This window comes from Monodon monoceros, unplaced genomic scaffold, assembly GCF_005190385.1.
Source record: "Monodon monoceros isolate NGI ecotype Baffin Bay Population unplaced genomic scaffold, NGI_Narwhal_1 Super_Scaffold_12, whole genome shotgun sequence".
In the NCBI taxonomy this organism is placed as follows: domain Eukaryota; kingdom Metazoa; phylum Chordata; class Mammalia; order Artiodactyla; family Monodontidae; genus Monodon; species Monodon monoceros.
In genome coordinates this window covers 13445502-13473379 of record NW_021703768.1, presented here as the reverse complement: position 1 = coordinate 13473379, position 27878 = coordinate 13445502, and the positions used below count along the sequence as shown (strand labels likewise).

General features: G+C 44.0%; 1 protein-coding gene across 1 annotated transcript in view; it reads left to right on the top strand.

Annotated features, from left to right (window-relative positions):
• ANKH (ANKH inorganic pyrophosphate transport regulator) overlaps positions 1–27878 on the top strand; it is a 137275-nt gene that overhangs the window by 63371 nt on the left and 46026 nt on the right. Inside the window, exons 2-4 of the mRNA XM_029217531.1 lie at positions 14647–14863; positions 23677–23795; positions 27031–27114. Of these exons, the coding sequence (XP_029073364.1) occupies positions 14647–14863; positions 23677–23795; positions 27031–27114 (420 nt within the window). The remainder of the gene's footprint in view (positions 1–14646; positions 14864–23676; positions 23796–27030; positions 27115–27878) is intronic.

Genomic DNA, 27878 nt, shown 5'->3' with positions numbered 1-27878 from the left:
ATTTTTACTGAAGCTCCATTAAACTTACAGGTGAATTCAGAAAGATTTCTGTTACATTCGTAACACTGTCTTCTCATCAAGGAACATAGCTTGTCTTTTTCTTTCCGTCTTATGAACTTCAAGAAAATTCTATGGTTTTCTTTATTTAAGAACCGTACTCCTTGTTGAATTTATTCCCAAGGATTGTGTAGCTATCGCTCTTTTATAATGGGAGTGAGGCAGTTTATTAGTCTCATAAGACAGACTGTGCCATCAGAAACAAAGAAAAATTGGCTTTTCTTTGTTTCCTCAACACATTACTCTTAAATAACAAACATATGATAAGGAGTTTTACTAGAGCGTGCTCCTCCTATCCATTTATATTAATATTTTCTTAAATGATGCTTTAAAATAATGTCAGTGTCAACTGGTGAGACTTAGGGCTGGTACCACGTATCAGTCGTTTTTCCTGTGGGGTCCCGCGTCCGTGGGAATGTCCCAGGACTTGAAAAGGCTTAAGTAAGCCCATGTGGGCAGTGGGTACTTGGGGGAAGCTTCACTGTGCGCTCTTATTTTGTACCAGGAGATATACATTAGCTGTCGACTACATCCTGGAGTCACAGAAGGAGCACTGACTGTGACCAGTAGGCCTGTCTGCACCCAGGTTGTGCCCGAGCTCCTGTCCCACTGTCAGCCGGGACACCACCTTACCGTCTGGAATCACTGGGGCCTTGACTGGAGCTGTACTACTTTAACAGACGCCCTTCTCGGGTGGTCACGGGAAGCTTGGGTCCAAGGAGCATTCCCCACTGCTCATCCTGTAGGACCTCTTTGCCCAGACTGCAGGGTCGAGGCTGACCAGACCACGCTCTGCCACCAACGGCAGCATCACTCAAAGCCAGGAGCCTGCCCTTGACTCCTTTCAAAGGGAAAGACCTCAAGGAAGTTTTAACTCAGCCTCTCCTACCTTCCTTATAAGGGCTCTCCAATTTCCCAAATGACATTGCCATCAGGTAAAAGTAACAATTTCCTTTAGTAATAATTATCTCTAATAATAACCGTCTGGATGGGTAAGGACATTTCTGTGTGAGGACATGCACACCCCTCCCCCTGCCTTGTTGACAGTGGGGGGATGTTCATCCCAACTCCACCCCTTCACCCACCGTCTTCAGTCTAGTGTTGAAGGAGGGAAGAGCATCGGGCTAACGGTCTCCCAGCCTTCCGGTTTGGGCTACACCATATATTAACCAAAAGCCTTGGGCAAGTCAGGGAGTCTCTTTGAACCTTGTTTCCTTTTTTGCAAAATGGGAATTTTTGGATAAAGAAGATGTGGCACATATATACAATGGAATATTAGCCATAAAAAGAAACAAAATTGAGTTATTAGTAGTGAGGTGGATGGACCTAGAGTCTGTCATACAGAGTGAAGTCAGTCAGAAAGAGAAAAACAAATACCGTATGCTAACACATATATATGGAATCTAAAAAAAAAAAAAAAAAAGGTCATGAAGAACCTAGGGGCAGGATGGGAATAAAGACGCAGCCCTACAAGAGAATGGACTTGAGGACATGGGGAGGGGGAAGGGGAAGCTGGGACGAAGTGAGAGAGTGGCATGGACATATATACACTACCAAATGTAAAATAGATAGCTAGTGGGAAGCAGCCGCATAGCACAGGGAGATCAGCTCGGTGCTTTGTGACCACCTAGAGGGGTGGGATAGGGAGGGTGGGATGGAGATGCAAGAGGGAGGGGATATGGGGATATATGTATATGTATGGCTGATTCGCTTAGTTATAAAGCAGAAGCTAACACACCATTGTAAAGCAATTATACTCCAATAAAGATGTAAAGAAAATTTTTAAAAAAACAGGAATTTTCAATACCTACCCTGTTGTTGAAGCATTGTTAGATACAGCCAATAAGATAACGTGTGAAGGTACATTCAAAACCCGGCCATACTGCATATGTAAGAGGTTGGTGTCCTTCATGTGATCCATAAATCAGATTTCTTGAATGAATTATTTACACCCTCAACAAATATGCTTCTATGACTGCAGCATCCTTTGGGGCTCCAGGGGCCAAGTGGACAGGGGCGCAGATGTCTCCTTTCACTGGGTCACCTTCGTCCCCTCGTTCACGTAGGCCAAAGGGCTAGAGCAAGACAGCACTTCAGGCTACTCTGATTTTCAGAGATCCAAAATCTGAATTACAGTAAATCTGGATTTACAGAATGAAGTTCAGCATGTGTGTTTACTAGCTCATTGTTATGTACATGAAATAGTAAGTGACAAAAATGTATTCATTCTCTCTTTAGTCTAGAAATTTTCAGAGCACTTCAGTTTTACCCGCACTGTTCTGTAGCTTATTCCTTGATCGTGTCACTTTTCTTGGTGAAAAATATTTGGCACAAAGCATGGTTATAGTTGTAAAGACAAAATAAGTTCAGGATGTATAATTCTTAAATCCTTGCTACCACTATTGACACCATTGGACTTTCCCGATTTGCTTGTGCTACAGTGACATTCTTTGTCCTTTCTTGTTTTGTGTTCTAAACAGTCTATTCAGTGAGATGATTTTACTTTACCTAGAATCTCATAAGTCGGATCAGTAATTTAGGCCAGTAATAGCAATGGCGTCACGGGGAGGCCATGACAAACCTACTTGCACCCAGCAAAGCAACCACTGAAGACAGCTTTGTCACATTAAATATGGTCCATCTGAATTTTGTCGGGGTTCCTCTCTCAGCATGTGTACGTGTCTGTGCACATGTGCACGTGTGTGTGCAACACTGGTTTGTAACATCCATGGGCTGGATGGACTAACCTGTTTAATGACTAATTTTGACTCTCACTAGCCTCCTAGAAACAATCAGATCAAACGCCCCAGGCCCTTAGAAATCATTCACAAAACTTGACATGTGCCCGGTTATATAAATACCGGCAGTGAGTCATAGCTGAACCCCAAGCAGAAATAACTGAGTCCCACAGTTGAGAAGCAAGTAAAAATTTTGCACAAGTTAAAGATACTAGGATGGTGCATTATCCCATGTAGAAAAGAAGCTCATAAACACTCTCGTCCACGTCTCCAGAAGGCCGCCGTGGAGAGCCTCTTAGCATTTCTACCACCCTAGTGATGGCGGACTGGTGCATGAGCTTGGGAAGACAGCCCACGCGGTGCTGTGTCCCCAGGTTCCGTCTGTACCCTTCGCCATGCTGTGTGGTGCTGATGTCAGAGCATTAGGGAGCTGATTTCTCTTATCCTCATTTTCCTGGCATGGCTCAGATATATGATGACTTCAGCCTCACTCTGTTCATCCTCCACATTTACACTTGTAGTGCTTGCTACACATTATAGTTTAAAAAATAATCTTTGCTTCAGGGTCTTTGGAATTTTCCATAAAAATCCATCTTTATCCAAAAGTTCTCTTTGTTCTGCTCAGCTAATCCTCTCTGTTTAGAGTAAGCATTTGGCCCCAACTGCGATATCTAATTCAAAGTGGAAAGAGGGCTTGGTTCAGGATAATAGAGTGATGGTTAGGACCTCAAGCCCAGAGGTCAAGAAGTTCTGGATTCTTCTCCCAGCTCTTTGTCACCCTGGACAAGTGGCTTAGCCTCTCCGTGTACCAGTGTTCTCACCAGTAAGCTGGGAAATAATCGTACATCCCTCACAGAGTGGTCGGGAGACGTAAAGATCTCAGAACAGTGTCCGTCAGAGAGCTAGCGCTCAGGAAATGTTAGCCGAGATAGTTTCATCATCATTATTATGGTGGCCATTGGGTTTCATAAGCTCCAAATGCAAATAGGCATATGCCGCTTCTTCTTCTCTTAGAATAAATGCATTTGTAAATGTCAGTAGAAGTTCATAGATGACATTTCAGAATGTTGCAGTTGAGTCAGAAAAAGGAACAGAGCCTTGGAGCTGCTTGCTCAGAGATCTACAGCCAAATTTAAGGTGCTAGAGAAATCAAGAAAAAGAATCTACTCCTAATCACGGAGAGAGTATGTACGTAAGCAGGGCGCGTAAGTACGTAGGCAGAGAGAAAGCATAGAAAGTTAGTAAAAAAGACTCCCCCGATCCCAGAGTCAATCTACTCCAGACTATTGTTTATGGAGTTGTTGTGTGAGCTGTTTAGTTTAGTTTTGTTCTGTTAATAAAGAAGCATTTTAAACTCGATTCTACAGTGGAATAGACATAGTCTTAAGATATTAACCAAGAGATAGCATCATTTGGGGACCATATAACCTTATAAGTATTAAAAAATTAGTAGGAAATGGAAATTTTCACAACAGTAAAGATATGAGATCAAGGTGAGAAATAAGTAAGGAATCTTAAATGACGTGGGAAGCTTTGGTTTTTTTTAAAGTACACTAGAATTTTCATAGTAATATTTCTTCCTTGTCAAGCCTCCTACCGTCTTGAATTAAAGTTAAATTTAGGTATATAAGCTTCATGTTTAAATGAAAGGTCAAGAGGATCTGAGGAGGGACCTATGACACTAAAATATATCCTTGAACGAACTAACACATTTCTAGATTAAAACATCAAGCGTGAAATGCTTTTTGTTTTCCCTGAAGTATTGAAGAAACCAACAGGAGAAAACTGAGTTAGCCAAATGTGGAACCTGTTCGGTAGTTTGTTCTTTGTAGAAACTCCTGTCCAGGTGTGAGAAGTGACAGAGAAAAGCAGTGGTATATTTTGGACTTGCCTTGTGTTGTCTCTGAGTTTCCAGGAAGCACTAAATACGGATAGCACTGCCCAGAGCAATGACTCTGACGACCAAAGAGACCAGGCTTCATTTTACTGCCACTCCCTGTAAACCACAACCTCATGTGTGGGTGTCAAGTTCTTGGCCAGAGCTCCAGCTAGACAGAGCGAGGTGTCTCCTTTAGAGGGGTATATAGATCCTTGAGAAAATAAAACATGGCTGGAAAACTACCGGCAAGACAAATGATCTAATTTAACCCAAACCACTTTTTAAAATACAGACGAACAGAACAGCAACAGTGGGAAGTTATAGGAACCCAGTCTCTCTGGGGGGATTGAAATCCGAAGGTTGCGGATTAGCTATGTCATTGGAAGACGCTGTTCCCACAGGTAGCTTTGCCTCCACGCGTACTTCTGAATTTTCCACACTTTCACAAATGCAAATTTTCTGAGGACCTTGGGTTTGAGAAAGATTTTTAAACTGTATTCTTTTGCCACAGTAATGGTTGAGTGTGCTTCATGTCATAGAAGGTGTAACGGGAGCGTTGAAGCTGTAGACAGAGGAGTGGTCTTTTATCAAAGACAGAAGATTACCCAGCCCTGTGTCGCATTGGTTTTCCTAATCCAGGATGAGGCAAGTAAAGGAAGTATTCATCTTACTAAAAGTAAAATAAGGGGACTTTCAGCCTTTCATATAATAATCTCACTGCTATTGTAGGGAACAATACCAGTTTCCAACTCAACACCTTTTTCTGACAGCAATATGGGTTTTTTTAATTGAAGTATAGTTGATTTACAATGCTGTGTTAATTTCTGCTGTACAGCAAAGTGAACCAGTTATACACATATATACATTCTTTTTTTATTTTCTTTTCCATTATGGTTTATCTCAGGATATTGAATATAGTTCCCTGTGCTACACAGTAGGACCTTGTTGCTTATCCATTCTGTATATAATAGTTTGCATCTATTAATCCCAAACTCAGAGCCCATCCCTCCCCCATGCTCCCTCCCCCTTGGCAACCACAAGTCTGTTCTCTACTGTCTATGAGTCTGTTTCTGTTTCGTAGATATGTTCATTTCTGTCCACTCAGCACCTGTTCGTGGAAGAATTTGAAGAGCCATTTCTGTATGAGCAACGTGATCATTTTTTTACCGTATGGCCATGAATGTCAGTTACAAGATCCAAGTCCACCTGCCCTTGGCACTTCCTGAACTGTGTGGCCATCTCTCTCCAAGCCTTGTTGCCCTTACAGGCACCCATCTTCTCAGATTTGGAGATTATCACCCTGGTTACCTGTCGGCACACTTAGCTCTCAGCAGGGTTCTCTCAGCTTCTCCGAGAAGGTTCTCCTTTGAATCTAAACTTCTGATTTTCTTTTCACGGCAGCTGACTTCTGTTATAGGATTTGACTTCATAGGGGAACGGCTTGTCCTATATGCCAGTTGACATCCAAAGGACATGAAAAAAAAAAGTCAGAAAAATATCCTTGTTTAAGCTTTGTACTTAAGAGGCTAATCATGTGTCCCCCCTGTTGCATCCTATCTGTGTCTGTGTGTCTGCAGTTAAGGAGTCACCTTTATCCAGTACTTACTGGGTGCCCATGTGACATAGTAGAAATAGCATGAGAAATCTCTATCTCTATCTCATGAGAAAATATCAGGGGTACAGGAAGGTGTATAGTGCCACTGCCATCTCTTTGCATATTTTAAATATATATATGCTGTCACAAATGGGTTTATTTACCCAGAAAAACCAAACCTGCAGTTGGAAGATTTTTATGAAGGACCAGACAAATCAGCTGGATGTTCGTTAACACATCTCTTCATTCACATATTGAATATGTGAATTCAATATTGAATATTGTGAACATGAATATTGTGAATATTGAACATATTTAACTATGTGTCAGGCATTGTGCTGAGCAGATGCAGGAAAGCTGGCGACAAGTAAGCCCAAACCCTGCCTCGAAGTAATCTGGCAAGGAGGGCAGTCTGGTAACCGGGCAACCACAGTACAGCCCAATGAGTGCAGCACTGGGACCCGGGGTATAGGGTGCCGGGGGGCACGGAGGAGACCAGGCCTAGGGGCGGCTTCGCAGAACTGTGACTCCTGGGAACTGAGCTGACGACGAGTTTGCCAGGTGAGTGGAGTGGGGACAGGCGCAGAGGCGAGCCTATGTAGGGAAAAGAGCTTGAGCAGAAACCTTTAGCCGAAAGGGAGCACGGCGCATCCAGAAAGCTACAAACCGTTTAAGCCTCATAAAACATAGTGCAAGGGCAAGTGTAGAGACCAGGCAGACAAGCAAGGTCAGATCGTGAGTGGCCTCTGTGAGTGGTCACTCATTGAACAAATACTTACTGGATGCCGTCTACCCGTGTGCCGGACACCGTCACAGACACTTAGAGCAACATCTGTGGGGCCCACGGTCTGTGAACAGGATGCAGCCCTGACGCACCTCGGATACCCTTGTAGGAATTTGGATTTTTGTGATCTGACCGTAGTGTGGAGGGAAGGAGGGCTTGGAGACAAGAAGACCACGAGTGACCTGACCCAAGGCATGGTGGTGGGGCTGGAGAGAACTGGACAGATTAAGAGTGACTAGGCGGACTTCCCTGGTGGCGCATTGGTTAAGAATCCGCCTTCCAATGCAGGGGACACGGGTTCAAGCCCTGGTCCGGGAAGATCCCACATGCCGCGGAGCAACTAAGCCCGCGCGCCACAACTACTGAGCCTGCGCTCTAGAGCCCGTGCTCCACAGCAAGAGAAGCCACCACGAGAAGCCTCTGCACCTCAACGAAGAGTAGCCCCCACTCACCGCAACCAGAGAAAGCCCGCACACAGCAACAAAGACCCAACACAGCCAAAAATAAATAAATAAAATTTATTAAAAAAACAAACAAACAAAAAAAACAATGACTAGGGAAAGAGTATATTTGGGACCAGGAAATCTGTGCATATGAGGACTGAGAGGGATCCAGGGAGATCCTCAGGCTTCTGGGTGGGATGCATTCATTCAAAGGGAACCCAAGAGGAAGGCTGGGTCTGTGGGAACCCAGGTAGTCTAGTAGATGGTGAACCCAGTTTTGGAAATGTGGAGTGTGAGGTGCCACAGGGGCACTCAGATGGAGATGGGTGGGTCTGGAGCTTAAGAGAAGCCTGAGAAATCTGGAGAGATGGATCAGGGACTCCTGAGCAGACAGGGAATAATTGAAGCTGTGGGAGGGGGAGGGATTGCTGAGCCAGAGGGGAGAGGGAGCGGAGGCGAGGGCCCCAGGTAGAACCCTGGGGACACCGGTATTTGAGACAAAGGAAGAGGAGGCATCAAGGAGAAAGAGCTGGAGCAGAAGAGCTAGGAGGAGAACCTAGAAACTTCAGCATCACTGAAGCCAAGGAGGAAACAGTGTTTCACAGAGGGAGCGGCCCACAGGGTAGATCCGCCCAGGGGTCAGAAAGACGACGACAGCAAGTGCCCGTTTGCTTTAACAGGAAGAGCATGTGTGAGGGCCGCGGACAGAGAAGCCAGAACCCAGTGGGTGCGTTCAACACAGCATTATGTGCTGGCTCCCTGTCATGTGACCAGAGCCTGCTAGAGCTGTGGTTCTGGGGCCACAGACAGGGTTCCTGCACCTCGGGAGCTGCTGTTCTAACAGGCGGAGGAGTAGATGGGAAAAACAAAAGTGGGAATAAGGAGCACAGGTACCACTTCATAGAAGTCATCTGTGAAAGGGAGGTGAGAAAGAGGGCGGGAACAAGAGGAGGAGAGGAGGCCAGAGAAGGTTTATTTTTCACGTGGAAGAGACTTAAGCATGTGAGAATGAGGATGGGAAAGAGCCCGTCAAGTAGCCAAGATCAGACGAGCAGGAGAGGAAGATGGCGGCTCCTGCCAAGGTCAGAGAAACAGAAATGCAGAGACCCAGGGGGATAGCCCTAGACTCGCCCTGCTCAGACTGGCCTTTCCAGCATAACGAGAGAGAGGAGGTGAAGAAGGGTTTGGGGCAGATGTGTTTTGTGGAGGGTCGTTTTAGGGAGAGAAGCAACAAGAAATTTAGTTTCTACCTGATGGATTCCATATTGCAGATGAAGTAACAGGTGAGAAAGAAAGAGGCTGAGAAAGAGGAAACGAGGCAGCCCAGGAATACAGAGAGCAGTGGTGGGAAAGATGGACCGATAACTGAGCAGTGAACAGCCCAGTTGAGGATGGAGACAATGAGTGTGTAGTGGCAGCACCCTGCGTTGTACATTTGATTCCAGCCGCTCCCAAAGCCCAAGTAGAAGTCTGCAAATCTAGATAAGAGTGGAATAGGTAAATAATGAGATGAATCCAAGGTCAGAGATTTGCGGACAGTGAGTTGTGGGTACTGACAAGGGTGAGGTTAAGGTGATGACTATGAAATGTGGGGTAGAGTGAGGAAGGACAGGCAGCAGGAGGGAGAAGATGGGGCGGTCAAGAGGGTGACGAGTTTAATGGCGTTTAGAGTAGCTAGAGGGGGAGGTGCAGAGAGAGCCTCACAGATCTCCCGGACAGGAGATCAACGGTGCTGCCTGCAGCACCTGCCCTCCGGGACAGGGTGTCACCTTCTGGTCCCGCTCCAGCTCCTGGGGCCGGGGGAGGGGAGGAGGTACAACACTCCACCCAGCGCCCAGCTGTTAAGGAACACTCGCTGTTAACATTGGCGTGAAATGATTGGCAGGACGGAGGTGAGGTGGTGACTCTTGGTTTAAAGACGCTCAGTTGGCAGTTAGAGATGTTTCTGGTCTCTCGAGCCCAAGTTTAAAATGTCAGGATCCCTTTTAGGGTTTAAAGATCTAAGACAGTTCATACCAGGGAGATCACATGGGATTTGTTAGCCATTTCCCTGGAGGCTGTGGTTTTTTGGTGTTTGGGTTTTGTTTTGTTTCACTTTTTAATATCCTGTAGTTTTGCTGACTTTCTGGGGGAAAAAATTAGGCATTAGAACACCGTGAACCTGGCAGATACTGGGATTTACTAAGGCAGGTAGGACCCAAGAAAAGCCTTCTGGAGCCAGATAAGTTTGGAAGTCAGGCATTACATATGGACGACTACCCACAGCACAGAGAATGCTGATTTGGAGTGTGACGAGGCCCCCGTGCCATGCCATCTGGAACCAGAACCAGGCTGGGCTTGAAGGTCAGCTTCGTATTTACAGTGGTGGGAGTCTCGGTAGATGTGGCCCTAATTTAAAGTGTCTTTACTCTGGAAAGCCCATGAATGTTTAGACACTTGCCTCTGATAGACACTTGCCTCTGAACAGCCGGTGAACCTCTGTACTTAGAACAATCTTGGGACAGAATTGTGACTCCAGGCCTAATTCATTCCAAAGACTTCTCAGACACTTTCTTAGCTGAATTTCAAGGCCATAGCTCTTCCTCTTTCCCAGCCACAGTGGCTGTTCTTCCTGGTGTTGGCTAGAGATGCAGCAAGGTTTGTGAGTGACGTGGCCAGAACAGTAGTAGCTAACTGATGGATGCTGAACTACAGCATCCTTATAACCCCCAGGTAACATGGAAGGCTTGCCACATACTTAATGTTTAAGTTTATTTCTAGGGTGCTACAGGGCTGAATCTCAGACTCCCTTCTATCTATACCTTGTCTAGATAATCTCGTTTAGTCTCCTGCCTTTAAATGCTGTCTGTATGCTGACGACCTTCAAATATCCATAGCCGAGATGTCCCCTGGACACCAGGCTCACTTAGTCAACTATCTTACCTGACTTCTGTGTTTGGAATGCTATGGGTGTCTCACACCCAGTAGGGGACTCCTCAGTGGAGGTCTTGCCTTTTCCTCCCAAACCTTCCCTCCCCCAGTCCCTTCATCTCAGTAAGTAGCAACACCATTTGACCAATGACTCAAGCCAAAAAAGTCAACAGCCAGCTTTGATTTCTCCCTTTTCCTCACACCCACCACATAGTCCATCACCAGGTCCATTTATTTTACCTCTAAAAAGCTCTCAAGTCAATCTACTTCTCTCCGTCTTCCCTACGTCCCCTAGTCCAAGCCATCGCCTTCTCTTACCTGGATTACCACAGAACTCCTGGCTTCCTGCTCTGCCTGTCCCTCTCCAGGCCACGCCCATCCCTGCAGCCAACAGGAGCCTCTATCCCGCCTCTGCGTGGACCGTTTGATGCCTTCCCACTGCTCTTAGAACAAAGCACCGTGTTCTTCGCTGTGACCTGGAATGACCTCAGCATTGTCTTCTCTTCCAAGTTCACCTATTCCCCTCTACTCTCACTGGCTGCCTTTCTGTTCCTTAAGAACACTAAGCCCTCCTGCAGGCCTGTGCCTTCCTCCAGCTCTTTATACAGCTGTTCATTCTTCATCTCTCAGCTCAGATATCACCTCTTTGAAGAGGTTTCCTTGTCTAGTTCATCTGAATAAGCTCCTCCAAGGAAACCCCAGCTCATTAATTTCATTTCTTCAGTACCCATCACAGGAAATGTTTATCCTGTTCGTGTGTATTTCACTTCATTCTTTCATCCTTATCGTTCACCTATCACGTGATCCCCTATCATGTTTAGGTCTGGAGATGTGGTGTGAACCAGACAAAGTTCTCTTTGTGCCCTGGAGCTTACAGTCAAATGGAGAAGATAGACAGGGAGACAAATAACAAGTAAATAGACAGTATAATGTCAGGTAATGAACATGCTATGAAGAAAAACAGGGTAAGCAAATTGAGACAGACAGGTAAAGCAAACAATAGGTGATGGAAGGAAGTATAAGAACTAATGGCTGATAAGAAAACATCACAAATAAGTGGGCAATGGGTGTTTTATTCAAACTGGTGTTGAAGGAGTAAACTATTATGAGAAAATGAATTTTAAGCCATACCTCACAGCATAAGTTCCAGGAGGAGTAAAAAGCTAAATGCGCAAATGAAACTATAAGCTAGACAAAATTACCTTAGCTAAAGATGGGTAAGAATGACAGAGTCCAAAAGTATGGAAAAAACTCCATGAAATGGAGGATCAACTATATAATAACTTAATATTTCTGGTATCAAAAGAAAATCATAGAATTAGGAAGTGAACAAATTGGGGGCAGTACTGAAAATGGAAATAATAAAAAGGCTAATAATATTAATATAGCATATCTCCTCAGTTCTAAAGCTCTTTTTTCTTGCATTTTAATGCTTCTTGAAATCAGGATATGTTTTCCCATCACAATGTACATTTAATTTGGCCAATAAAAATGTTAAGTCAATAGTAAATCTTACAAGTAATAACATCTTCATCTTACAATCAAAATGTGATTTCCTTAAAGTGCATACAAATTAGTATCAACATTGAAATTCCTGGCAGAAAATACCTGATTCATTCATTCATCCAACAAATATTTGTGTTTATAAGGTAGCAAGGTGGTAGGTGTACAGTGGTAAGCAATATAGACATAAATCCTTGCTTTCAAGTGCCTTTTCTAGGCCGGTCATGGGTGGTGCCCTGTACACTACTTATAGACAATCTAAGATCCATTATTTCAGCGAGAATAAGTACCATGGCCAAGGCCACTCAGTAGTTAAGTGGTAGAAGTGGATCTAGTCAAGTCTGCCTGGCTCTAAACCCTGTGCTCTTTCCTCAAATTACCATAATTGTTGAGCTCAGTGGAGTTTTCACAGCGAGTCTTGCTGACAGAGCTGTTCTTCCCTGTGCCCTTCTTTCTGCTCTCGTGCCTCAGCGCTGGGTTTAGGACTTCATCAAGGAACAGTTGGTGGAAGTAGAAAGCATTGCCGTTGATGCGCCAGCCAGAGCTAATGTCTTTTTAGCAAAGAATAAAATTTTACCCACAAGACATATAAAAAGACTAATCCTACATTATTTAGGGGCCCTCCTGTATAGTTTTAAAACTTGTGCTAATATACAATTTTATCATTTAAGTTTGAACACGTATTTTAGCAATAAAAAGTAAACAGTTTTCAGTCATAGACTGGGGAAGGATGAGAAGGAAAAAGAACAAACCATGCACTGTTCTCTATGTCTGAGAGAAACGTAATTAGAAGTTGTATTGAGCTGGGGATTCTGGAAGCAGAACCTGCGTTGGGAAATTCTTGTGCAAGTGATTTATTGAGTGTGTGCTCTCTCCGGAGAAGGGGAGAAGGAAGCAGTGGGCAGTGGGGAAAAATTAAACAAGGATGTGGTCTCCACTGGAGACTAGCTTCCACCTGATCCCATGGGGAGCTCTGGAGCATGAATTGGACCAGCGTGATCAGTCCCACAGTGAGGCAGGGGAGGTGACCTTTTATACCCCTGTGTCAGCTAGCTTGGCTTCGCAAAAAAGAATGAAATAATGCCATTTGCAGCAACATAGGTGGACCTAGATGATCATACCAAGTGAAGTAAGACAGAGAAAGACAAATACCGTACGATATCACTTCTATGTGGAATTTAAAAAAATAACACAAATTAACTTACTTACAAAACAGAAACAGATTCACAGACTTAGAAAACAAACATGGTTACCAAAGGGGAAAGGCAGGGGGAAGAGAGATAACTAAGGCATTTGGGATTAGCAGATACACACCACTATATATAAAATAGATAGCCAACAAGGTCCTACTGTATAGCACAGGGAACTATATTCAATACCTTGTAATAACCTATAATGAAAAAGAATCTGAAAAAATATATATATATACACACATATGTACAACTGAATCACTTTGCTGTACACCAGAAACTAATACAACACTGTAAATCACCTATACTTCAATAAAAATAAATTAACGAATTAAAAGTGTGTTACTATACACAGAAAGCTGACTCTCCTGCCCAGTCAGTTGCCTGTGCCTAAAGACAGAGGCGATGTACTGGGGACATTTTAAAAATAAAGTTCTTCTTCCTGGACATCCATTCCCACTACCTCCAGGCTACTTTATTGTCTACTAGGTGGGAAAGTTAGTTTGGAAATGCCATCCTGACAAGGCCACCAGTACCTCAGAGGGTCCCTCATGGAGGATGGTTAAAACAGCATATTCTATGACCACATCTTATTATTCAAAATGGTGTATTTGGTTTAAAGATTTTCTTTTCCTGTTTGTCTGCACAGAGATCATGAATCTATTTCAAGTTAAGATACAGTAAGAATCAGGTGAATAGCATCCATTGATTGTATAATAATTTCCTTCAGTACCTGTTTTCATAGCATAGAACTTACTTTATGCTGTGAAGGGTACATACATAACAGATACCTAGTATTTCACACACACACACACACACACACACACACACACACACACACACACACCCCTTCCTTAAAGGAAAAGAGAAACCATCACCTACTCCATATAAAGTGACTGACCCATTTCCAGAAGCCTGTTGCTCTTATGTAGGTTCAGCCTACAAATAAAATTTAACATGTTAACCTTTTAACCAGAACTTCTCCGAATTATTTTCTGATATTAACATAAAATGCTTGTTGGGTTTTTTTCTATTACTTTCACCCCAGTGGACAGCTATCTCCCCCACAGGAAGATATTTCAAAATGAAGCTAATATGGATGAAAATGAAAACTAATAACCTTTATCAAATTACAGTGAGATTTGCCCTATAAGCTGCTTAGACTGCCTATGGAAACATGACCTGCTGAGTTTTCTTGTAGGAGATATAAGACGGTGTTTCTTATTTATTTATTTATTTTTGGCTGTGTTGGGTCTTCGTTGTGGTGCGTGGGCTTCTCATTGCAGTGGCTTCTCATCGTGGTGACTTCTCGTCGCGGAGCACGGGCTCTAGAGCACAGGCTCAGTAGTTGTGGCTCGCGGGCTCTAGAGCGCAGGCTCAGTAGTTGTGGTACACGGGCTTAGCTGCTCTGTGGCATGTGGGATCGTCCCGGACCAGGGCTCGAACCCGTGTCCCCTGCATTGGCAGACGGATTCTTAACTACTGCGCCACCACGGAAGCCCCAAGACACCGTTCCTAACGCTGTTTGTGGGTTTCTTCCCTCCACAGGCCTTGAACCGGGGCATTGCAGCTGTCAAGGAAGATGCAGTGGAGATGCTGGCCAGCTACGGGCTGGCCTACTCCTTAATGAAGTTCTTCACGGGGCCCATGAGTGACTTCAAGAATGTGGGCCTGGTGTTTGTGAACAGCAAGCGGGACAGGACCAAAGCTGTCCTGTGCATGGTGGTGGCTGGTGCCATAGCCGCTGTCTTCCACACCCTCATAGGTAAGGCTGTTGGCCATCCCTTAAGAATCTAGCTTTGCTAATTCCTTCTTCCTCTTAATTCATTTTCGTGTATTTATTGTAGTAAATGATTTCTTCCATAATTATTAAATATCAAGACAATTTTAAGGGATGGAAGGAATGGAGTTTGTGCTCTAGGTCAAGAAAAGAAAATGTCCTTTGTCTGGCAAGCTGTATGTCTCTGGTTCCCAAACCCTGGTCAGTGAGGAAGGAGTTTCATTAACAGGTGAGCAGATCTAGGATTAGCCTTCAGTAAGGTCAAAAAAATGTCAGGTGCTTTTGTTAGAGACAGACATTACTTACTCTTTTCTTTTTTAATTGAAGTATAGTTGATTTATAATGTGTTAGTTTCAGGTGTACAGCACAGTGATTCAGCTATATACATACATATATGTATATCATATATATGCAGTATATAGATATGTTCTTTTTCAGATTCTCTTCCACTATAGTTTATTAGAAGATAATGAATATAGTTCCCTGTGCTGTACAGTAGGACCTTGGTGTTTATCTTATCAGACTCAATCTTAAGAATGAAAATAGAATGAGTGTTATTCAGGATTAATTCTTATCAGCAGTGAAAACAAATGAGATTGTTTTACGTATTAAAATTATCTCCTTTTAGGGCCCCATGTTTCTATTTCAGATGAGACTCAATACTCTGGGCATAACATTCTTTCCATGAAACAAGAAAATTTTATCACACACAGTGACTGGCCTACGGTTTCACCAAGACCTAGGAAAGCACCTTCCTTTAGAGCTGGAGTTCTACTTCTGCTGCCTTCTTGGTGGTGATAAAAAACCCTAAGGGCATGATCTCAGAGCCCCTTGGCTTCAAAACAGCTCAGCTTACCTGGCATAAAAATTGAATGGCACACCTACTGAACCCAGTTACATAAAGCCTGTGAACAACACTTCACAAACCCATTGTGTGTCTTCAAATTGGCACTGGTTGTATGAGAACCATGAATGTCCGTGGTGAATGAAGAGCCAGGAGATTAACCCAAACCATTTACAGTGTACTCAGATGTCAACTCATGTTTACTCATATAATTGTGAATCTAAAAGTAAATAGACTGAGGCCTCTGTGGTCTTCCTTTTTTTTTTTTTTTTTCTTTTTGCGGTACGCGGGCCTCTCACTGTTGTGGCCTCTCCCGCCACGCGCAGACTCAACGGCCATGGCTCACGGGCCCAGCCGCTCCGCGGCATGTGGGATCTTCCCGGACCGGGGCACAAACCCGTGTCCCCTGCATTGGCAAGTGGACTCCCAACCACTGCGCCACCAGGGAAGCCCCTGTGGTCTTCCTTTTTAATACAACATAGGATTTTGTGCTAAGAACAATGTGGGCAAGAGGATGCTTCTCATGGGCCAAATATCCAGGCAAAGTGTTGCTATTGGTCATTTCATTGGGGCTCAGAGCTTCAGGGCATGGGACAGAGAGGAGATGCCTTTCTTTCCCTTAACTTAAACCCTGAATACTAACTTATCCGCTGAGTTTTAAAGAAAACTTCTGCAGCTACATTTGATCTGGGCCATTTTCATAGGTGGTATACGTACTTGAGAAAATTCCATATGTGCAATGAGTGGGTCTAAATAAATTTTTGCCTAAAAAGGAAGATAAATTAGTTTCTTTTTAGCTACTTACTTCCAAGTAAACCCGACATTCCCTGTTTTAGTCATGCTCAAATGAGACTTTGGGGCTAATAGCTAATTACTAGATGTCAGTAATTAAGGAAAACTTGAGTGTACTGTGTTATTGACACTGTTGGGAGGGACATTTGGTCACTGAAATAAAAATCAAAGTCATTTTCCAAGTTAAATGCAAGTTTTTCAATTTTAAAATGGAATCATAAAATCTTACATTTGAACCAAAATGGTTCTACATCCCAGATATATTTAACAATTGCTTTTACCACTGTTGATATTTTTACAATTATCACTTCTTTTCCTTCCAACAAACAAATGCTTTCTACAGTTACTAAGAAAGCAATATCAATTTCTTTCAAAGACTTAAAACTCAGATTTTAATGATTTTCCCTCTTCTAGTTGGTTGGCCTCATTTCAATTTTCCGCCTAATGGTTTGATTCTTCTCTTGCCTTCTACTGTCTGCTGCATCAGGCGTCTTTGCTCACCTTCCTTTCTCCTTTTTTTCACTAATCCCGTAAGCTTTTCTATACTCAGATCTTGCCAATTTTTCCCCATAACCTTGACCACAAGCTCCGGGTGGGATGTTGCCCTCTTGTCATCCTCACCTCTTCCAACATTATTTTCCTACCATCCATAAACATCCCCCCGTTCAGTTTCTACTTTACAATGTGTCACCTACACTAGACACTAAAACCCATTTTCACGTCTTAGTAATGCTAGAAACAGCCACTGACATTTCTACTTTAACAGTCAGCTCTCGGCTCTCTATGCTTGGGACAAGCGAACAGTGACATAGATAAACAAAAAAAGCAACTATTCCAAATAATTTGACTTAAGAAGCCATTGTCTGCTCTCAGGCAGTCTTCCTAATTGTATTTGCTTGGCCTGATACTGAAATGGGTATGTATTCCCCACATGAACAGCTCCTCAGTAGGGCTTAGAGTAAGTACAAGAAGCCGCATGTTACACGTTCACCAGCTTAGCCCACAGAGTGAGATAGGAACCAGAGTAACCTAGGCTTAAAACCAAATTTCTCTGTATTATTTTGTTTAGGCGAAACTAGTCTAATTTCCTGAAACTTTCCTTTTTAGGTGCTATTTCCCTATCTCCTTAATAGATTTATTTCTGTTATCTAGACCTTCTAACTTTTCCATAGCATTTATATAAGGGCATCCAAGAGCATAGAGGAGGAAGAAGTTCTTTCTCTTAGGGATTGGTTCTGAAAGGCTCGTGGGGTGGGTCATCTCTTAACTGGCTCTGAAAGTGTTGGTTGTATTCCAGCACAACTCTTTGTAATTTTTCCCTTATCTTTGATACAAGATGGAGTGGAGAATTTGACCCAGTGCTCTAAATGAATATTTTGCTGTAGCCACTTAAGATTACAAATGGTGACTCTTCTTGTCTATTATATTTCTGTTAACTCTGTCTAACCTCAGGCTCACGGTTTTAACAAAATCACCATGTTCTATGCTTTTTCAGTTTAATGGCCAGCTCCTTGGTTTCTTTTTGCTTTGTTTCCTAATTTACCTGTTTATTCATTTTATTCTTTACAATATTAGTTACTTTTCCCAGCAAGATGCCTTCTGTATATTTAATGAATATTTCTCTTTTTTTAGATATACTCAAACACTGATAAAATTCATCCATTTCCCCTTATGATGTTATTAACATGAATGTTTAACTCTAAGCAGACACACCACTAATATTAATAGAGCTGACCTTCCTGCTTTGAACGTGGGGGGCTTTGACTAAACAAGAGTGAAAGAATTGCCCTTTGTTTAACTCACCTTTAAAATAGTCCAATCCCCATCTGTCCTATCAGTGGTCCAACAAATTACTTATTGAACAAATAGTACGTGCATGTCATTCAGGTCCTACTAATCAAAAGTTGGATACAGAGGTGAGATAAATATAAAAGATATTCATCCTCGGGGAAGAAAAGAAGTGGGAGGCACACAGCCACCACGCATTTATGAATCAGGGGAGAATAGAGCAAGAAAATGAGTTCTGTGTTGAATATCACAGGTAACAGGGTGGATGCCCAGTGCTAGGGTGCAGGTAACCAGGTAAAGGAGGTGTGCAGCCTGAGACTATAGAAGAGCCCGTTAGGCAACAGGGACAGGAAAAGGGGGAGAGAGGAAGAGAGAAAGGGAAGGAGAGCAGGGAAGGGCAAAGTAGAAAGAGGACCAGCAGGGAGGACGTTAGGCATTGAGCTTTGCGGCTGTAGCTGGGTCCCTTGGAGAGCCTTTGACACCAGTGAAAATTTTTTTGTGACATCTCAGGGACAGCTATATTGAATAAAGCAGATTGAGTCTAGTGTTCGTGTAAGTATGTTTAATACAGCTTTAACAACAAGGAAGATCTGTATATTCTTATTTACTGCTTGATAACGTTATGGTCTCTAAAGAAATTTTTAATATTTAGAAGAGTTCAATATATTTTGTCAGTCTGCATAATCTCCTGGGTTATGAACTAGTGCTGGGGCAAGGTACTCTTAAGATATTTTTTTTTTAAGTTTGTGTATTGCATGGCACCTCCAGCCATTGGAGAAATCCTGATTCCCAGCATGATCTCTATCTTAGATTTTTTTTTTCCCAATCTGGATGAACTTTCACATTTCAAACTTTCAGTATCTACCGATAATCTACCAACTGCTGGAGGATCTTCTCACTTAGAAGGGACTTCAAAGCTAAGCGTCACCAGCTTTGAAAAACCAGTTTCAACTGTAGCTTCTTTCCTTCGCTAACCTGATGTCACATCTGGGCATCCATTTACTAATCACAGTGAGACATTAGAGGTAGACTCAGGTCAGAGAGGACCAAAAGCTCCTTTGTAGGGTCAGCTGTTATTGTGTTTGCCCCAATAAAGGAGAGAACTTTCACTAGGTCCTTTTTATTACATTTGCTGTAAATAATGTTTTTTCTTGTGTTTCATATTCATTTTCTCTGATTTTTTTCTCTTTTTGGACCAGACTGGTAAGCCACGCATTCTCTCATCCTTGAGAGATTTGCGCATGGCTGGAGTGGGTCCCACTGGTCACACGGGCACTTTCCCAGGAATGTGTGGTGCAGATGGTGGGGAAAAGATGGCTCCAGAACATGTACCACCCAAACCTTATGCCATCAGCCAAATGAGTAGACACTTGGAATTGTGTTGGACTGACAGACTTGAAATCTAGAGATCCACTGGCCAGAAAGTTGATATCTATTCTATGTGTACCTGGAGCCTGGCTCAAGATACCCAAGTTGCAGGAGCCTTGGTAAACAGAACACAGTGGGTCAATCCGTAGCACTTGTGAGACTTTTAAACATGGGAACTAAGGAATTAGAATTAGAATAAGGGCTCCCAAATTTGCCCCTTGGAAATGCACATATTATTCTTTTACTAAAAATGGAAAGAGGGCTTTTTCTTCAATTCCCATGGGAAAATTATAGGTAATGAGGCTTATTTTTATTAATACTAAATTTCATGGCATTTTGCAACAAGTGCTGGCGACTCTGGATGAACAAGTTTGAGAACCAGTGATTCTGGAAAGGTCCATCGCTCCATTGCCCCAGAGTCTCACGGGAAAATAATTCTGAGGTCAGAGGAGCTAGGGATTTGAATGGCCCTTCCTGCTTCTTGTTGGGGCAGCTCAAAGCTGTCTACCTGTAAATAGGTTAAGTCTGTGTCCTCCTGCTGCAGCCAGGCCATGAACTCCATTTACATCTATTCAAAAACCTTGCTTAATTTTTCTTTCTCATGTTCTACTTTTCATAAGGACTATAAGCTATTTCAGAAGAGTCTTGGTAAGGCAGCTTATAGAAGTTGAAGGTTACTAAATGTCATTAATGCAGCTAGCCTGGTAATTATAGACTCTATGCAAAGTGCTTTAAACAAATTACCCCCAGCCTATACCTCCAGCCAGAAACAGCTCTGGGACACGGGAGGGGAGGGTGAGGCGATACTGGGTGGAAAACAGCCACTGGGATTTTACTCTCCCAGCTCACAGGGTGGAAACAACCTTTGTAGTTATAACCAGACTCTTCTTCTACTACATATGGGAGGAGTAAAAGGAAGGAAGAAAGTCGGGAAGAAAGCTTCTTCCCTTGGCCTCCAAAGTTTTTCTCTAGTAGCTAAAGGAGGACAAGAAGTAAAAAGAAGCAAAAGCATCCTTGGGCCCATTGGTCTCAAAGTACCCCTGGCACCTGGGGACCCTGGAGCTGCAGACTGAACAAAGCAGGGGGGTGAGGTGGGGGAAACATCCTGGCAGAGTCAGAGGCTTGGTCGAGCTCAGCACCCAGCAGTCCTTCAGACCCTGTTAAACTTTAGATGTCAGCTCTTCATTGCTCTACATAAAGGCACTATTTTTGATGTTTTAGTTAAAATAGTGTAATAAGTTGGTACACTTAGGTATATTCACAGAAGTAGAGAAGCTTAGTTACACTGATCCCTATACACTCAGGCCACATGAGCAAACTGCACGCCCTGCTCTCAGCTGTTCAAATTCACACGTCCCTTCTTTTCCTGCCATTACCCCAGAGACTCACAGGAAAATAATTCTCCCCTTCCTAGAAGCCACCTGTATGAGTTTGCTAGGTCTGTCCTAACAGAGCAACACAGACAGCAGAAGTGTGTGGTCTCACGGTCTGGAGGCTGGAAGGTCGAGGTGGTGGCAGTGAGGTTGGTTCCATCTGAGGCCGTGATGGAGAGTCTGTCCCAGGCCCCTCTCCAGCTTCCAGTGGTTTGCAACGTGCGCTGTCCCTTGGCTTGTGGAAACATCTCCCCGATCTCTGCCTTCATGTTTTCATGGGCTTCTCCTTGTGCGTGTCTATCTCTGTGTCCAAATTCCCCCTTTTGAGAAGGACACCAAGAGCCCACTCTTCTCCAGCGTGACCCCATCTCAGCTAATTATACCTGCCATGACCTGGTTGTCAAATAAGATCACCTTCTGAGGTCCTGGGGACTAAGGACTCAGCAAATGAATTGTGCGGGGACACAGGTCAACCCATACATTGCCCTCCGGATCTCAGCCTTTTCTAATCTCAAGGGCCCAGCTTTAGCCATCCAGTCCAGTCCAGTCACCTGGCGTTTGTATTTGCGCTAACCTTTACCAGGGAATGTTAGTTCCTGAGCTCTTCAGAGCCAGCCCCAGGCTCGTGCACTTGGCATTGCTCTGCTCGCCCAGCGTGGCCGCCTTTACTATTGCCAGCGGTCTCTGCTGGGAGGGGCAGCGGGGTGGGCCGGGTCAGGACCATCTCTGCGCAGGTCTCAGCGCAGTGAACTTGACTGAATGAAAAGGAGTGTGCAAATCAGCAGCAGCCACGATTTCCAAATCTCGGCACCCAAAGTAAGCTGTGTGTGTGACCCAGCAACATCTTTATCCCGGCTTTGTGTTTCACCAGCTAATCTCAGGTCTGAATGCACTTCTCACCTCGCTGCCAAGTCGGGCTGGAGGGCTTCCTCCTGCTTTCCAGGATCAGGTCACCCACGTGCCTTCTGATCCAAGCAGGACATCACAGCTGCCTTCCTTGTCCCTGGCCGTAACTAATCCCATTTCCCCAGTCTTTTCTCTTTCTGCCAAGTGCCACCCTCCCTCCTGGATTTCTCTTCTTGCTGCCTCAGTGGTTTTGCTGGTCCCGCCACGCTCCACACCTGCCACCTGGGCTCACCTGGCAGCTCGCCTCTTGGTTTCCACCTCTGCCCTTCCTGGGAGGACTGGGCCCTCCTCTCCTGCATTTGCCTGTCCCACCAGCATTGCATGCTGGATGTCTTAGCCATTCCAGCCCCCTACCCCTTGAAATCACTTACTTGTACCTCTACCCTCGCTGAGATTTCTATTTGTAGACATTTAAACAACTTGGATATCATCCTGAAGAGCACACTTAATCCAACATCCCCATAATTCCAGACTAATCCCGACAGAGGATGGAGGATTATTTCTTTTTACCAGTTTATATGGTAATAAGTCGTCCCCCAAACTCTGAGATGGGAGAAGGGATTCTTATTATTTCACAAAGTGAGAGAGACACTAAATTTTATCTCCTTTCTGATTTCAAAGCATCTTCTGCAGTTGTCAAGTGCATGGATATTCATATTCATAAAAGAATGAACACGGCGGGAGCACTACTATTAGAGCACTATGCAAACACAAAGACCATTGTTTTCCTATACAGCCTAAACATGGTATCAGTGAGGTAGCAAATAGCTGAATATTGTATTTAACTTTGCTAACAGTGTCTGCCAGAACGCCTAGCAGACACTAGGAGACCTTTCTCTTTCTTCCTTTCTCTCCCTTTGGCACCAACACATTCATTCAGCCTGCGTTGGTTAAGGCCCATTATGTTCCAGTCACGCACTGGTCACAGGTCCTCATGTTGGAGGGACTTGGAAAGCACAGAGATAGCATTTTTGCACTGGGGAGACTATACCCACAGTTACCACCCTCCTCCCAAAAAAGTGATACAAGAGGAATGACAAACAGTGAAAAGCTAGCTTTGACGTTTTTATTGAAAGGAATGTTGTCCCATTGTTATGTTAAAACACGCACGCATAATCCACCACACACACCTGTAAAAGAGCTGGGCAATTAGAACCTAGAGTGTCAACTGTGACCCCTTCTGGGCAGAGGGATGAATGGGACTGTAGATGATTTTCTTCTTTTTGCTCATCTGAATTTTCTAATTTTTGTACCAAAACCCAAATATTATATTTAAAATTGTTTTTAAACTTTTGAGGGCTTCCCTGGTGGCACAGTGATTAAGAATCCGCCTGCCAATGCAGGGCACATGGGTCCGAGCCCTGGTCCAGGAAGATCCCGCATGCCGCAGAGCAACTAAGCCTGTGCGCCACAACTACTGAGCCCACGAGCCACAACTACTGAGCCCGCGTGCCACAACTACTGAAGCCTGCGCGCCTAGAGCCCGTGCTCCGCAGCAGGAGAAGCCACCGCAATGAGGGGCCCGCGCACCGCAATGAAGAGTAGCCCCCACTCGCCGCAACTAGAGAAAAACCCGCGGGCAGCAACAAAGACCCAACGCAGCCCAAAATAAATAAAATAAGATAAATAAATTTATTTTAAAAAGAACTTTTGAGATAAAAAGCTTATGAGGATAATGTTTTCTAAATATCGCCGTGTTTTGTTTTGTTTTGTTTTACCTTCTGCAGCATATAGTGACTTAGGCTACTACATCATCAATAAGTTGCACCATGTGGATGAGTCAGTGGGGAACAAGACGAGAAGGGCCTTCCTGTATCTTGCTGCCTTCCCTTTTATGGATGCAATGGTGAGTAGAGAGGATCGTTGGCACTGTTTAAAAAACTTCTGGTGAAAAATACATAACCTAAACTTCACCATTTTAACCATTTTTATGTGTACAGTTCAATGGCATGTAGTATATTCACATTGCTGTGACTCTTCAGAACTCTTTTCATCTTGGGATACTGACTCTATTCCCATTAAACACTGCCTCCCCACCCTCCCCTCCCCCAGCCCCCAGCAACCCAGAAATGGAAATGGCTCCACTTATTCCCCCCAGGAAATGACCAACGCATCTGAGGCTGTCTTCCCTGCCCACCACATTTTTTTTCCGATTGTGATAATATACATATAACATAAAACTTCCCATCTTAACCATTTTTAAGCACCCACTTCAGTGGCATTAGGTGCATTCACATCGTGGTGCTCCCATCACTGCCATCCACCCTCGGCCCTCTCCATCTTCCCAGCTGAGTCTCTTCCCCATTGAACACTAACTCCCAGCCCCTGGCTCCCACCACTCTACTTCTGTCTCTATGGACTTGACTGTTCTCGGTACCCCATGAGTGGAATCGTACAATATTTGTCTTTTTGTGACAGGCTTATTTCACTTAGCAAAATGTCTTCAAGGTTCATGCATGTTGTAGCATGTGTCAGAATGTCCCTCTTTTTAAGGCTGAATGGTATTCCTTGTATGTGTAAGCCACGTTTGGTTTACCCTTTCATCCATCAGTGGACACCGGGGTTACTGCCACCTTTTGGCTACTATGCATAATGCCGCTGTGAACATGAGTGTGCAAACATCCCTTTGAGTCCTTGCTTTAATTCTTTTGGGTGTACACCCAGAAGTGGAATTGCTGGGTCATATGGTAGTTCTGTTTTTAATTTTTTGAGGACCCGTCACACTGGTTTCACCAGCAGGTGCACCATTTTACACCCCGCCGGCAGTGCAGAAGGGCTCCAACTGCCCACTGACTTTTAACCAGCCCGTCTTTTCCGTTTATTTTACGAGAATTATCTATATTTGCCACGAGTTCTGGCAGTAGGCAAGAGAGCTTGTTTGAAAAATTGATTCAAATATAAATTCCTTTCTGATATATTCAGGATCAAGGGATCAGAATCGCTTTCAGATAAACTTACCACTTGTGTGGTATAAGCACCCAAAGCTTTTTAGAATAAGACTCGCTTGAATATACTGATAGGATTTTATTACTTTAATAGCCAGCTTTGCTAGATTAGCTGAGGGTGGCTGACTTCCATAGATTAAATTCTTTGTTCTGATACTGAAGAGTTCTCAGAGAATGCTTTTTTCCTCTTCATCTGTGTTATAGATATAAAAGAGACTTAGCCAAATATATATATATTTATATATTTCCAACAATGTCTAATGCTAGAAAATAAACCTTTTCTTTGGGCTCCCTTTTAAATTACCCTTGGAAGGAGACTTTAACATATGATAATCTATATAGGTTTTTCTACCACTCCTTACCTCCAGTTCTATATACATTAGACGTGTGAGATGAATGGAGGTATTGAGGTATGGCATTAGCCCCCAATCCTCAGAGGAATGATGCAATGTAAAAATGTATGTGGTCCATCCTCTCAAATGTCATCAGAAGTCTTAATGTGCCTGTAGCAGGGTTACAGGGGCGGCCTTCTTGAATCTGACAGCTTCCTACTGGTGGGCCAGGGAGCCTTAGATATTAAACCCTTAGTTTCCACCGGAGGTCCTGATTTTTAGTTGTTGTGACATCACTTTGGGTGGAGAATTTGGCCACTGGAACACTTGTACCTGGATTTTCTTTTTCTTGCTTATCACCAGGTGTGTTTACTCTGGTAGTTGATGCATACCCCCTGCTCCCATACCCCCTGCCCCAAAAAGAAAACAGCCAAGGGTTTGGAGTATGTAGAACCAGAGTATGTAGAACCCACAGGGCCCAGGCTGGACTGAGGTAGTACCACAGTGCTTTCAAAGCAGTGAGAGAATTGAATGGAGTGACCTTTTTCACAACCTAAGAGAGTAAAAGCCCAGCTTCTTCAGCAGAGTCCATGATTCTGCTCTAATGCCTGCCCTCCTATCTGTACTGGGACTGTGTAAACACATAGAAGAATTACAATTATACAGTGAACTCAGGGAACTCAGGACTAAAAGTGACTCACAGACTCTTTAGTGCCCTGTGTTCCACTTCCCTTCTTTGTTTATTTGCCACGGAAGTTTCCAAAGCCCAGTCTAACACCAGAACATCTGTGATGGACACCCTTTTCTTCCATGTTTCATCTCTCAGCTCCCCCAAAAGGCCCAGTAGTAAGAGATTGCTAATAAAAACCAAACTAATACATATCATCACCCCAAACACACACACACACACACACACACACACCTTGCAGCATGGCCCTGATGTATTTGTTGGAGAGATAATATCTGCAAATCACAAAGTTTATCGTCCAGACAGCTTTTGGTCAACAAAGGTAGCCTACAGGCGACAATTTGCAAATGTTATTTACACTTTGCATTTCTTTTCACATTTAGCACCTTTGGCCCTACAAGCTGAGGAGGAAGTAGATATAGCAGCAGCTATAAAGTCTTGACACAGACCTAGGAAATAAGTCATACTTGTCTGATTATGTTTAGCTCACGTGAAATGTTATTTCTTTGTCAGTTCAGGTCATCCTTTACTGGTTAGAAGGATGATGCTTAAGCGGATCCTACTTTGAACTTCAAACCTTCTCCAAACCTGCCATCCCCTGGAACTTGCATTGTCTGTAACCCTTGGAGGACCTTCCTCTTAATTTTCCTCAAAGGCACGAAGTGACAGATCAGATCCTGCCCAAACTCAAAGAGAAGGAAACAGTAGAACCCTGATCAGTCAGCGAGTGCCTGCAATGACGGTAGTAACTCGGATCCAGTTTAGAACCCTCATGCTTCACGGATGGAGAACGCTGTGCTTTGTGACTCCCACTGGTCCCCCATTCCTGGTATTCAGCCAGGTTTCCTGCCAAGCACACAAACCAGTACACTAGTCTGCATAGAACTGGTACCAAATAAACACTGTGCAGTCGTTGGTTCCACTTAAGTCTCATGTGGTCCTAGCCGCCAGGCTAAGTTACAGTCATTTTACCAATGAAAGATTTATGAAACCTGTGCTACTAAGGTTGGGGGGTGCATTTCTATTCTATTTCAGGAATGCCCAGGGACTCATAACGACCAGAAATAACCTAATCCCAAAGGTGTATCTCATACCCTATTCTCTCCTTCCTGGCAGGCATGGACCCATGCTGGCATTCTCTTAAAACACAAATACAGTTTCCTGGTCGGATGTGCCTCAATCTCAGACGTCATAGCTCAGGTAAATGTGGTTCGTGTGTCCATCAAAGCTGCTCAGAGCCCCTTTCAGGTGATGGACAGAACCGGCTGATGCCTCATTTACAACCATCCACTCCGTGAGCATCCCTGCGTTACTCAAATCAAACGTGAACTTCCATAAATGCTTAAGTGAATGAGAAAATGGAAACCCCCCCCCCCATGATACAAGCGTGTAAGATCTTGCAGGAATGGGTGTTTTAGGAATTTAAATTTACTATCAGAGGTTTTGCCCTTTATTGTTAAGGCACTTGCACGTGAAATGACTCTGAAGTCAAAGCTAGTGGGTGGTCACAGGGTCGCTGTGCACACGTGGACCTCTGTGTGGCCGAGTCACTAGGTGCTAGTTTCTAGAGAATGCTCCTAGGAATTATTCTTTATTTATTTTTTATTTATTTTATTTTTATTTTTTGCCGTATGCGGGCCTCTCACTGTTGTGGCCTCTCCCGTTGCGGAGCACAGGCTCCGGACGCACAGGCTCAGTGGCCATGGCTCACGGGCCCAGCCGCTCCGCGGCACGTGGGATCTTCCCGGACCGGGGCACGAACCCGTGTCCCCTGCATCGGCAGGCGGACTCTCAACCACTGCGCCACCAGGGAAGCCCTAGGAATTATTCTTAAATGTTGTTGTCACCTGGGGCTGCCACTCACGCATCATTCTCCCACATTTGGAAAGAATCAGGAAGTCGGCTTCGTCTGAGAACATTATACTCCTGTCCAGTTCCCTGAGGTCTGGCACCAGCCCTGGTTT